Source organism: Panthera onca, chromosome C1, assembly GCF_046562875.1.
Source record: "Panthera onca isolate mPanOnc1 chromosome C1, mPanOnc1 haplotype 2, whole genome shotgun sequence".
In the NCBI taxonomy this organism is placed as follows: domain Eukaryota; kingdom Metazoa; phylum Chordata; class Mammalia; order Carnivora; family Felidae; genus Panthera; species Panthera onca.
In genome coordinates, this window is record NC_138346.1 from 124,413,864 (window position 1) to 124,425,650 (window position 11,787).

Genomic DNA, 11,787 nt, shown 5'->3' on the forward strand with positions numbered 1-11,787 from the left:
CGGGGCCAAGGCCGGGCGCTCAAAGCGCGCGCTGCTGGGCGGAGACAGGCCGAAGCAGCCGATTTCCGACGGCCCGCAGCGCCTCCACCAGAGGGAGCCGCGCGGCTGCGCCTGGAGGTGAGAGGTGGGGGAAGGGCGCCCTAAGGTAGGCGTCCGGGCGACGCTAGGCGCTGGCCGCGAGAAGGTGAGTGGCAGCTGCTGTGCGCGGTCGGCCTCAAGGAGGCGGGACTTCCGCAGAAAGCTTGACTGGGCCTATCCTTGGCGGCAACCGCGCGGAGGCGCAAGAAGGGCTGGAACTGGAGAGGGAGGGGTCTGCAGACTGTCGGCGGCCCGGCTGGAAATGGGGCGGAGGGCTTCGAGGTAGCGGGAGAGGTGTCGGGGCGCCGCGATCCGGCCTGCAGGTCCCGGGCAGGAACCACAGAGCCTTGTTCGGGGCTCGCCGGGGCGCGGAGAGGCTTGGTGAGAGTGTGCTGGGGCCTGGGCTCCGGCCCCGGCCCCGGGGAAGCCGAGGCTGGGGCGAGATCACGCCTTTCGCGTCGCCGCTGACTGACCTTTGCTTTACCCAGGTTCCCACGTCAGGGCTGGGAGGAGCCGGCGAGTTACCTAGGGGTGTGCGGGGACTGCCCCGCGACTGTGGACGATGCCGTACCTTGGCTCCGAGGACGTGGTGAAGGAGCTGAAGAAAGCTCTGTGTAACCCTCACATTCAGGCGGATAGGCTGCGCTACCGGAATGTCATCCAGCGAGTGATTAGGTATCCCCTACCGCCCGAACTCCCCGTGGCAGCCCCCATCCCGGCCCTCCACCCCCGGCCGCTCCCAAAGAGTGAATGAACTCAGGGAAGGCTAGGATTTGGGCTTCCTGCTTCTCTGCATGGCCATCGCAGCCTCCCTTTGTGGGACTTCCTTGACTTCGTTTACTCTGCGGGGTGGTTACGCCCATGTTTTGAACTTACACTGCTGCCCCCCCCCCCCCCCCCAGATCTATAGAATCTAGTACAGAAACCCCTTTGTATCTTCAGACCCACATATCCTGCTGCTTGGCATTCCCACTTGGACATTTCTTCAAAGACCTGCAAAATAGCACCTTACATCCTTCCCCTCTCCCCAAACCTGCTCTTCCACTTATGTTTGGGTTGATGAATGTCACCATCCAGCTGACCAAGGGAGGGACTCAGTCTTGATGAGGCCCGATTTTCACTTCTCAAGTCAGATGGTATGGATACACAGTTCTAAATATCCATCCTCTTTTATTCTATTTTTTAAAAAAAAATTTTAGTGTTTATTTTTGGGAGAGGGAGAAACAGAGCGTGAGCGGGGGAGGGGTAGAGAGAGGGGGAAACACAGAATCCGAAGCAGGCTCCTGGCTCTGAGCCCTCAGCACAGAGCCCCACGCGGAGCTGGAGCTGGAACTCAAACCGTGAGATCATGACCTGAGATGAAGTCGAAGCTGAATCGACTGAGCCCCCCAAGCTCCCCATCCATCCTCTTTTTAACGAATTTTTGTGTATTTATTTTTTATTGGTCCTGTTCTTCTGGTTTTATTACCAAAGCAATTGCAGTAGCTTGCTAATAGGTTACCTTGCCTCATTTCAAGTAGAATTTTTCTAACATGAATTTGAATGTATATAACTCTTGGCCTGCAATTGTGGTTCACAAACTTAGTATGCACAACAGTCCCTTGCAGTGCTTTAAAAAAAAAAAAAAAAGAAAGAAAGAAAAAGAAAAATCAAAGTTTTCATCCAGTCCAGTAATGCTGCTTTCAGTAGGGTGGGATGGAACCCAGGAATATGCGTTTTAAACAGACACCCCATCTGACTCCTGTAGGAAACCATAGTTTGAGAAACTGATCTACAGAATAAAGTCCACATTTCTTACAGTACCCAAAGAACACCCTAACGCAACTACTCGCAGACTCTCAAAAGAATGTAGCATTCTTGCTGATGCCTATGTGCCTTATAGCATCTATCATTACCTGTCTACTACACCTGCCTGACATTCCAGCTCGTTCAACTAAAGTGTTACTTCTGTGGAAACATTTTATGGTTTCTTGGCAGTATTAGACCTCTGATCCCCCACTGCACCTTGTCTGTTACTTCTGTGTTAATACTTACCGACCGTATTGTAATTAGTGGTGTTTTTGTCTTGCTCCTTAATACGGTTTGAGTTGCTAGAGATCTGAGACCATGCTTTTTTCAAAATTATGACCCCAGAGCATATCCCTGGAATGTAGAAGCTGAATTTCACTGGAATGTTCCAGGGATTCAATAACTATTTCTTGAATGAATAGAAGAAAATGTATTGTAGGCCTATCGTGTGAAGTATTGTGCAATGTGATAGACAACGTAGACCTGGTTGCTTTCCTCATAATCTAGTTGGATAACCGGGATGTGTATAGGTAAAACACCTTTTATTATAGGCTGGGGATTATGTATTTTACTTCTTCCTGCTATGTGTGTTGGTTTTAGGCACATGACTCAGGGCTTGGACATGTCTGGTGTTTTCATGGAAATGGTGAAGGCCAGTGCCACCGTAGATATTGTTCAGAAGAAGTTGGTTTATCTGTACATGTGTACATATGCCCCCCTGAAACCAGATCTGGCTCTCTTGGCCATTAATACGCTGTGCAAAGACTGTTCGGATCCCAATCCAATGGTGCGGGGGCTGGCATTACGGAGCATGTGTAGTCTCAGGTGAGTACCCTCTTCCAGGACTGTTTATCAGTGGTTGATGTATTCGGGAGATCATGGGGCAGGTTTTTAACGATGATAATTTATCTGAGCTTCTTAATCATGGGGAACATGCAGTTGTAACCTGAACTCAGGTTTTCAGCCATTGCTTAGGCTTGAAAAACTATGTCCTATGGTTTCCTTAAAGGGAGTTTTCCATCCTCACTCTTGCTGAGATAGTTCGTGCTTTTGGTTAAAGATTTCTAAACAGTTATGTAGACATATAGTTTTGTTGCCCATGCAGTGTTATTCCAAATGAAAAGTCAAGTATGACTTTTTAAGTTTGGCCAGTGGCTTTCTCTAATTTTTTATGACATGATAGATGTACATTCAAACATTTACCAAACCTTCTGTGTTAAGGGCATAGGGCCTGAATTATGTCAAAACTAGTGTTTTAGGATCTGGCTGACTCCAGGATGTGTTGCTTAGGATGCCTGGTGTGCAGGAATACATCCAACAGCCTATTCTCAATGGTCTGCGAGATAAGGCTTCATATGTCAGGAGGGTGGCAGTCCTTGGTTGTGCCAAGATGCATAATCTTCACGGAGACTCGGAAGTGGGTAAGTTTCAGTGTAATCCATCATGATTCATATTTTTTTGTGTCTCCATTATATGTTTGACTTTGGAAAAGGTCACGTGGCTTTGGTAGGAAATCGTAATGTGGCTGTGTACTTGTTTCTCTTTTTTTCTTTAAGGTTTATTTATTTATTGTGAGAGAGTGAGAATGAGTGGGGGAGGGGCAGAGAGCGAGGGAGAAAGAATCCTAAGCAGGCTCTGCACCAACTCAGGGCTCAATCCCATAAACCATGGGATCACGGCCTAAGCTGAGATCAAGAGTCAGTCAGATGCCTAACCGACTGAGCCACGCAGGTACCCCTGTATGTGTCTCTAAGTAGAAAGGCTGGCTTGGTATTTTCTGAGATTGGAGAAGTCTTTTCTTTGGAGCCCAGGTGAGATCCTTTGCATTAGCTACTTAGAACAGTCTGGGGATGGCTTTTTTTTGTGCTTTGCATTTTATTATTGCCTTTGTTATTTTTGTAGCAGAGAAGTTCAGCTTTATCTGCCTGGAGCTATTGTCCTGGTTCTATTCCTGTGACTCTGAAACTGTTCTTTATCTGAGATCTTTATGCTCTTTTATAGACGGTGCTCTGGTAAATGAATTATACAGTTTGCTGCGTGACCAGGATCCAATTGTGGTTGTGAACTGCCTGAGGTCTCTAGAGGAAATTCTGAGACAGGAAGGAGGTGTTGTCATCAACAAGCCCATCGCCCACCATCTCTTAAATCGGTTTGGATGCCTCAGTCCTCTTTTTGTTATGATGAGATCTGCATCCTAGTGGGGTCTTGATACGTTGGATTAAGGGGACGTCTTGAACAACTTCTATAGAGTAGTAAAATTAACAGTAGCTATTAGTTTCCTCATATTTTATTGAGAGAATATTCTTTTATTTGTCTTAGTTTCTTTTGGTCATATAGAGAGATGGCAGAAATATCCTGTGGAAATAGGTTCTGTCTTCCTCTACGATCATTATGTCCCCCAAACTAAGCCATTTTTGTTGTCTTAAAGAATCTGGATCTAGGTATAGCAATCACGGTCTTTGGCCTTAGATGAGTGAGAATGTGTACTGTGAACTCCTCTTGGAATTTAAAGCCTGTTTTGTGTCCACTTTAAATAGTACCTAAAAAGAATAATTCTGTTATGGCACAATCTGTTTTCAAGAATTCTCTCCTTGTTTTGATGAACAGGTGACAGTTGCACGGAGATGGTCCTCATTTGGTTGCTAAAATAGTGCTTTCCTTTTTTGGACAGAATGCCAAAACTGGACCAATGGGGCCAGGCTGAAGTATTGAACTTTCTGCTACGCTACGAACCCCGCAGTGAGGAGGAGCTGTTTGACATTCTCAATCTGTTGGATAGCTTTCTCAAGAGCAGTAGCCCAGGTGTGGTGATGGGAGCCACGAAACTCTTTCTGATCTTGGCAAAAAAATTCCCCCACGTACAAACCGACGTGCTTGTGCAAGTCAAGGGACCTTTGCTGGCCGCCTGTTCTTCAGAGAGCCGCGAGCTCTGCTTTGCTGCCCTCTGTCACGTGCGTCAGATCTTGCATAGTCTGCCGGGTCACTTTAGCAGCCACTACAAAAAGTTTTTTTGCTCTTACTCGGAGCCGCACTACATCAAGCTGCAGAAGGTGGAGGTGCTGTGTGAGCTGGTGAACGATGAGAACGTGCAGCAGGTGCTAGAGGAGCTCCGGGGCTACTGTACCGATGTGTCAGCCGACTTTGCCCAGGCTGCCATCTTTGCCATAGGTAGGTGTCTGCCGCTTTTCCTTTTTGAGCGCTCGGGCCAGCCAGAAAGCTGTGGAACCATAGGGAATAAACAGGAACGAATCTTGCGGCAGAGGCAAAGTACCATGCACCAAAGAACTGGGAGTCAGTGACCACAGAAGGAGTGGGGGGGTGGGGGGGGGGGTGTTTTCGTCAACACTGGTGTTGCCGTATCTGCCAGAATAGAGGCTACAGGTAACTCAGACTATAGTACTTAAAATTTACATTGCTGTCCAGAATGCTTTCCCATATATCATCTTAGCACGGTCTTGGGAGGCAGTCAGGAAAAGTGGACAAGGGTTATCGCTTCATTTTAGAAATGAAGAAACTCAGGCACAAGAAGGTTATTGCCAGAAGGTCACGTAGTTCCTGAAGTGCGACTGGAACCCAGCTCTCCAGACTCAACGTCCTGTGTCAATTGACCATTTGTCTATTGAGCTTCTACTATGGGCTGTGTATCGTGCTCAGTGCAGAGCGGCGCAGAATGAATCCTAAATATCACAGGCTTTTTCATACTACTCTGTGTGGAATTCAAAAAGCCAGAATGACTCACAGAATGAAAGCAGCTGGGGAACTACGTTTTGTTGGAGGGCTTCAAGCGGAAGAGGAGAAGGAACCGTCCCTATGAGAATAAAGATTGGTTATTTTTAGGGGCAAGAGGAGGGAACAAAGAGGAGATCGTAGAACTCCTGCAGTCAGGAGACTACTGTCGAGGGTTCCCAGCAGGGACACTCCTGTGCAGCTGTGCTGTACCAAGCCATGGCCTCGTGTCTGGCTGCCACGTGAATACCTCTGTTACTGAAAGTTTTCAACGTTGTTCGATGGAAAAATCATTTTTACCAAACTTGGGAAGATCAAGCAAGGTGTGATTTTTTTTTTTTTTTTTTAAGTATCTTTGGGGGCGCCTGGGTGGTGCAGTCGGTTAAGCGTCCGACTTCAGCCAGGTCACGATCTCGCGGTCCGTGAGTTCGAGCCCCGCGTCAGGCTCTGGGCTAATGGCTCGGAGCCTGGAGCCTGTTTCCAATTCTGTGTCTCCCTCTCTCTCTGCCCCTCCCCCGTTCATGCTCTGTCTCTCTCTGTCCCAAAAATAAATAAAAAAAGGTTGAAAAAATAAATAAATAAATAAATAAATAAATAAATAAAGTATCTTTGGTCCTCTTATGTTTGGCTGGTGGGAAATTATTTTAGAACGAGGTGCTGGTATGTGACTTACCACTTTTCTGTGCTTTCTGTTCCTCTGTAGGTGGTATCGCCAGGACCTACACAGATCAGTGTGTGCAGATTCTAACAGAGTTGCTGGGGCTTCGACAAGAGCACATTACCACAGGTAATGGCTGGCTACCCTTTGAGCATTTTTTTGTTTTGCTTTTTTTTGTCAATTGCTTGCCCTGTAGTAGTTGCCCCCCAAAAATGCTTGTTGTTCAGTAACATAGAGGTTTAAACTTTTCTTTGTGTTATATCGTCTGTTGCCATCAGAGAAGCATAGGGTCCATAGATCTAACAGGTAGGGGGTTTTCAGGTTGCCATGACTCTACAAGGCTGTTCTGTACATAATGAAGGGTTCTAGGATGCTGTGCTTGTTAATTCCCCAGCTTTACCCTCTTACTGCTTTATGGCAGCAGTGGCTTCCAGGGCTGGGACTGGGGTGAGGGAAGCAAGGTACCCAGGATGCAAACATTTAAAGAGGCACTCACTCTCAGGTTCGTGCAAGTGCTAACCCTGCATGTTTTCTTAAATTTTACACCCCCAGCACCTTGTTTGCCTCACCCTAGTTCCAACACTGGTGGCTCCATTTACACCGTCTTCAGAATATCATTGAACATGACCCCACATTTGCTTTACATTTTACCAAGCGCTTTTGCACATGTTAGCTCATTTAGCCTCCTAGCGATCCAAAAGGAGCAGCACTCGTAAGAAATTATTGCCCGTGTCAGACATTTCTCAGATAATCGTTGACCACCCCTCCAACACCCATTTTACCGAACTTCATCTAGCAAACTAGTCTGAATATGTGACTTCTCTTAAGATTCCTTCCTGCGTGGAGCCTCTAATCCTGTGCTCTTGTATCCTGAGCTGTGTTGTAGTGGTGGTGCAAACTTTCCGAGACCTGGTTTGGTTGTGTCCTCAGTGTACGGAAGCTGTGTGTCAGGCCCTGCCCGGCTGTGAGGAGAACATTCAAGATAGCGAGGTAGATGGTAATTCTCCTTTACTAACAGGCAGAAGGGGAATGCTTGGGACCCTGCTCTGTGAAATGGAATCTAATTCTTCTTTCTACCCAGTCTGAATGTGGCTATCCTTAGAATTGACTGCCACCTCAGATTCTCTTTTGGGTATAGATAGGATAGAAGAGATAAAAACTGGAGATTGATCTATGGTTTTTATTACAGATGCTTTAATATCATCGTTCTCTTGAACAGTTTTGAGTCAGAGGCTTAGACAATGGAGTTTTCAGCTGGAATGAGAATCAGAATCATTTGTGGAATTAACAGATATTTGGGCCTCACCACAGGCCTACCTACTTTGATTTGCACTCTAGGTCAATTACCACTTTCATGAAGTGGTTAGAGGAGTGTTTCAGTAGCTTCCACCGATACATTAAACCCTAGACTGGGGCGGAGGCCCCCTAACTGAAAAAGCCTTATTACCTAACCAACACGGGCTATGAGAGTCTTGAGTCTCCTTTCGTGTGGTAGCATTTTGTTCGTATTTGTTGTAAAGAGTGGTGTTGGGTGGAGGATCGATGCAGTGCGAGTTGAAGTAAATGTAGGATTATGCTTTTTCCGCTGCCATTGGGCGGGGGTGGGAAGTCGAACCTGCCACTGTGTTTCAGACAGCCGAATGTTGAGCACCTGCTCTTACCCCTTCATTCCCTAGGGGAAACAGGCCCTTATTTGGCTCCTTGGTGTCCATGGGGAGAGAATTCCCAATGCTCCCTATGTGTTGGAAGACTTCGTGGAGAATGTGAAGTCAGAGACGTTTCCAGCCGTGACGATGGAGCTGCTCACTGCGCTGCTGCGCCTTTTCCTCTCCCGGCCCGCCGAGTGCCAGGACGCGCTGGGGCGCCTGTTACATTACTGCATAGGTAGGCTCTTCCGAGGGAGTCGCACTTGCCGTGTCAGATGGTAAATACCCTCACAGCTTACACTGTTGGGTGAGTCATGTCTGGTGCCCAAGAAGACAATGTTAATGATTTTCTGGGGCTTCCTCCCTCCTTCCTTTTGTTTTCCCCGTTGTGGTTGGCACAGGGTAGAAAGAGTGTTTTGGTTTTTGTTTGTAACTAACTCGGTCTCTTATCTTACCTCAGAGGAAGAAAAGAATATGGCAGTACGAGACCGAGGTCTCTTCTATTACCGCCTTCTCTTAGCCGGCATTGATGAAGTGAAGCGGATCCTCTGTAGCCCTAAATCTGACCCTTCTCTTGGACTTTTGGAAGATCAGGCAGAAAGACCTGTGAATAGCTGGGCCTCAGACTTCAACACGCTGGTGCCAGTCTATGGCAAAGCCCGCTGGGCAACCATCTCTAAATACCAGGGGGCAGAGCGTCGGGGCCCAGAGCTTCCTGACACTGCGTCCTTTGCCACCTCAGGTAAAAATAGTCCTTACTTTAGATCTTATCATGAAAACTCTTTATCTTTTGTAATGACTGGTAGAAAGTAGGGTACTAGCTATATCTCAGACTGTTGCCTGAATTGAAGTCTTTGTGAGCAAGAAAGAAGTTCCTCGTTGGTGATTTTAACGATGTATCCAAAGATAAAAGTCACATTGTGTATTTTTGGAAATCTAGATAGAAAACATAGTTCCTATAGATTAAGAAGATCTCTTACAGAAGCTTTCTGACTCTTTTAGGTCCCCTGATTCCTGAAGAGAACAAGGAGAGGGTACAAGAACTCCCTGATTCTGGAGCCCTCGTGCTAGTCCCCAATTGCCAGCTTACTGCTGAGTATTTTGAGAAAACTTGGTTTAGCCTGAAAGTTGCTCATCAGCAGGTGTTCCCTTGGCGGGGAGCAGTCCATCCTGACACTCTCCAGATGGCCCTACAAGTAGTGAACATCCAGACCATCGCAATGAGCAGGGCTGGGGCTCATCCGTGGAAAGCCTATCTCAGTGCTCAGGATGACACTGGGTGTCTGTTCCTAACAGAACTGCTGTTGGAGTCCGAGAACTCGGAAATGCAGATCTCTGTGAAACAAAATGAGCCGAGGACCGAGACGCTGAATAGTTTTATTTCTGTATTAGAAACTGTGTTTGGAACAATTGGAGACATAAAATCATAACAGATTCTTGCTGCCTGTCCTAAGTGAGATGAACAGCTATCAGAGTTCCTAGTTTTTCTTATTAGAGTTGCCTGTAAGTCCAGATGATATCCAATGCAATGGAGAATGGGTAATCTCAGAATCAGGATTCTTATGGTTTTGTCCAAAGACTGTTGGCTTATTCCTCTCATACCTATTGGTGGATGACCCCATTTTTCCAGGTGATGTTGAAAAGGTTAATGTTGGTAAGGGGATGGGAACAGGCTAAGGATAGGATTTGGATTCTTTTCTAATCCGTTTTAGGGATTGTCGTACTCATTAAAGATGCCTGAAGTCTATGGAAACTGGTGAAGTCATCGTTTGTGGAGGTCATCTTTTCTTCCCTGTGTTACTGCAATAAATTCCTCACTGGCCTCATATTCCTAATCGTGCTTTTTAAGGCCAGAGTTCAAAGTCCTTAGTGCAGTATCCAGAGTACCTCTGCCGCGTCATATCTCACTGCTTGCCCAGACGCTGTTCTTGCCAAAGCAAACCACTTGCATTCCTTGAATGCACAAGGCGCTCTCTCACCTCTGTGCTTTGGTACTTGCTTTTATTTCTTAGCTAGAACATTTCCTTACCCTCCTATCTTCTTTCTTTAAGTGAAATCTAGTCTGTCTGTCAGTGTTCTGCTCAGTCATGAGCTCTTTCAGGAAGTGTTCTGTGACCCTCACTGCCTTCATTATGGATCCTGTTCAAGCTGCCAAGGCTTCCAGTGCATGTGTCCCCCTGCTACTGTTGTAACTGTTTTCTGTCACTCTTCCTTGCTTTTAATTTTATTCATACCTACCCACATTTTATACATTAATCGAGGCAACTTATGGCAAGAGCAGATGTAATAAAATGATTTAAAGTACAAATAACCAGTAAATTATAGACAACCAGAGGATCTACAACAGGGAAAGTAGAAATACCTCTTAAGCCCGGCTTGGTTAGAGATGGGGAGGTACACAAATGTTCAGGCTTAAGGGCCTACATACTTGGTAGAGAGGAGTCTCCAATGTAGCTCTGTAAGTGATTTAGTAGTCAGGCTGAAGAGAAGTAGTTATATAGTTGTCATCAGAGAAGAAGAAACCCTCCAATATTAATTTCTAAGAGAAATTTACACATAGTTTCACATGGGTAGCACTGAGTGGTAGGTACAAAATTGTTATGGGAAGTTAGCAATGGGTTTGTCATGACTTAACAGTGTTCTTCAGTGAAAGAGAATGTAACTTTAACATGGAACTTAGGGCATTTCTTCAAGGACGTAAGATAACATGATCCAAATATCATCTAGCTTAATTCAATGACTTCTTCAACCTAGATACATAAATGGACTGCATACCTTAAAAAATTTTTTTTCACCCCTCACTTCTCTCAACTAGGCTCTTAATAAGAAGAGTATATAACAGACAGTGTTGAATTTTCTGGCAAGGGCCTGGGGTTTGTGCATTGTTTCCCCCTGGACAATTTCCCAGGACAGTGATTTTCTTTCCTTCTACCTCCATAGTTGGCCACATGGTGATTACTCAATAAATGTTTATTGAATGAGTGGCTGTAAGTAATTAGATTCTGATGATATTTTGGGATTGGTGTTTGAAGTGTGTTTTGTTATATTGTATCAATCAAACACAATCATAATGGAAGTCTATCTAGACTGGGATTTCTCAAAATTGACATTTGGGGCCAGATAATTCTTTATTGTGGAGGGTTTTCCCGTGTCCTGTAGGATGATTGTTAGCGGCATCTTTGGTCTATACCCACTAGATGCCAATAGAACCCCTAGTTGTAACAAAAATATCTGCAGACATTGCCAAAGGTGCCTTGGGGGGACAAAATCACCCCCCATTGAGAATGACTGATCTAGATCATGGATCCCCAGGGATTAGATGTAGAGTGATCAGAACAGCTTCAGAATTGCATTTTCCATAGTTTGACTTGTTTGGTTAAAACATGAATGTTTGGGGCCCCTGGGTGGCTCAGTCCGTTAGGTGTCTGACTTCAGCTCAGGTCATGATCTCACAGTTTGTGAGTTTGAGCCCTGCACTGGGCTCTGTGCTGACAGCTCAGAGTCTGGAGCCTGCTCTGGATTCTGTTTCTCCCTCTCTCTCTGCCCCTCCCCCACTCGCACTCTGTCTCCCTCTGTCTCAAAAATAAACATTAAAAAAATTTTTTTTTAATCAATAAAACACTAAAATTTAAAAAAATGCATAAAATGTGAATGTTCTTTGGGTACTAAAAGAAATAAAATCAAAGTGTAAAGTGCTGTCCATTTAAAGTGCAAGGGAACAGGATGTAGAGATTGGATAAATTGACTTTTTAAAAAATTACAGACTATAATTGAAATATTGATCTAAAAAAAAGTAGGTATGGCTCAGCAATTGAGTAAATGTTACGAAAACGATCCCAGATATTGGAACTTTTAAAAAATTAAGTCCTGGGGTGCCTGGGTGGCTCAGTT

General features: G+C 45.6%; 1 protein-coding gene across 5 annotated transcripts; it reads left to right on the forward strand.

Annotated features, from left to right (window-relative positions):
* The first annotated feature begins 6 nt into the window (after positions 1-6).
* On the forward strand, positions 7-10,887 carry AP4B1 (adaptor related protein complex 4 subunit beta 1). Of its 5 annotated transcripts, none has more exons than XM_060624789.2 (11): positions 7-117; positions 567-753; positions 2,467-2,691; positions 3,157-3,287; positions 3,868-4,015; positions 4,538-5,034; positions 6,296-6,379; positions 7,137-7,240; positions 7,927-8,134; positions 8,357-8,638; positions 8,899-10,887. In XM_060624789.2, the coding sequence occupies exons 2-11, from the start codon at positions 641-643 to the stop codon at positions 9,324-9,326; spliced, it is 2,220 nt and encodes a 739-aa protein (XP_060480772.1). In that variant the 5' UTR covers positions 7-117; positions 567-640; the 3' UTR covers positions 9,327-10,887. The 5 variants fall into 5 exon arrangements, with proteins under 5 accessions (XP_060480772.1, XP_060480773.1, XP_060480774.1 ...); XM_060624790.2 differs by lacking the exon at positions 7-117 and adding an exon at positions 135-184; XM_060624788.2 differs by lacking the exon at positions 7-117 and adding an exon at positions 221-360.
* The last annotated feature ends 900 nt before the right edge of the window (positions 10,888-11,787 follow it).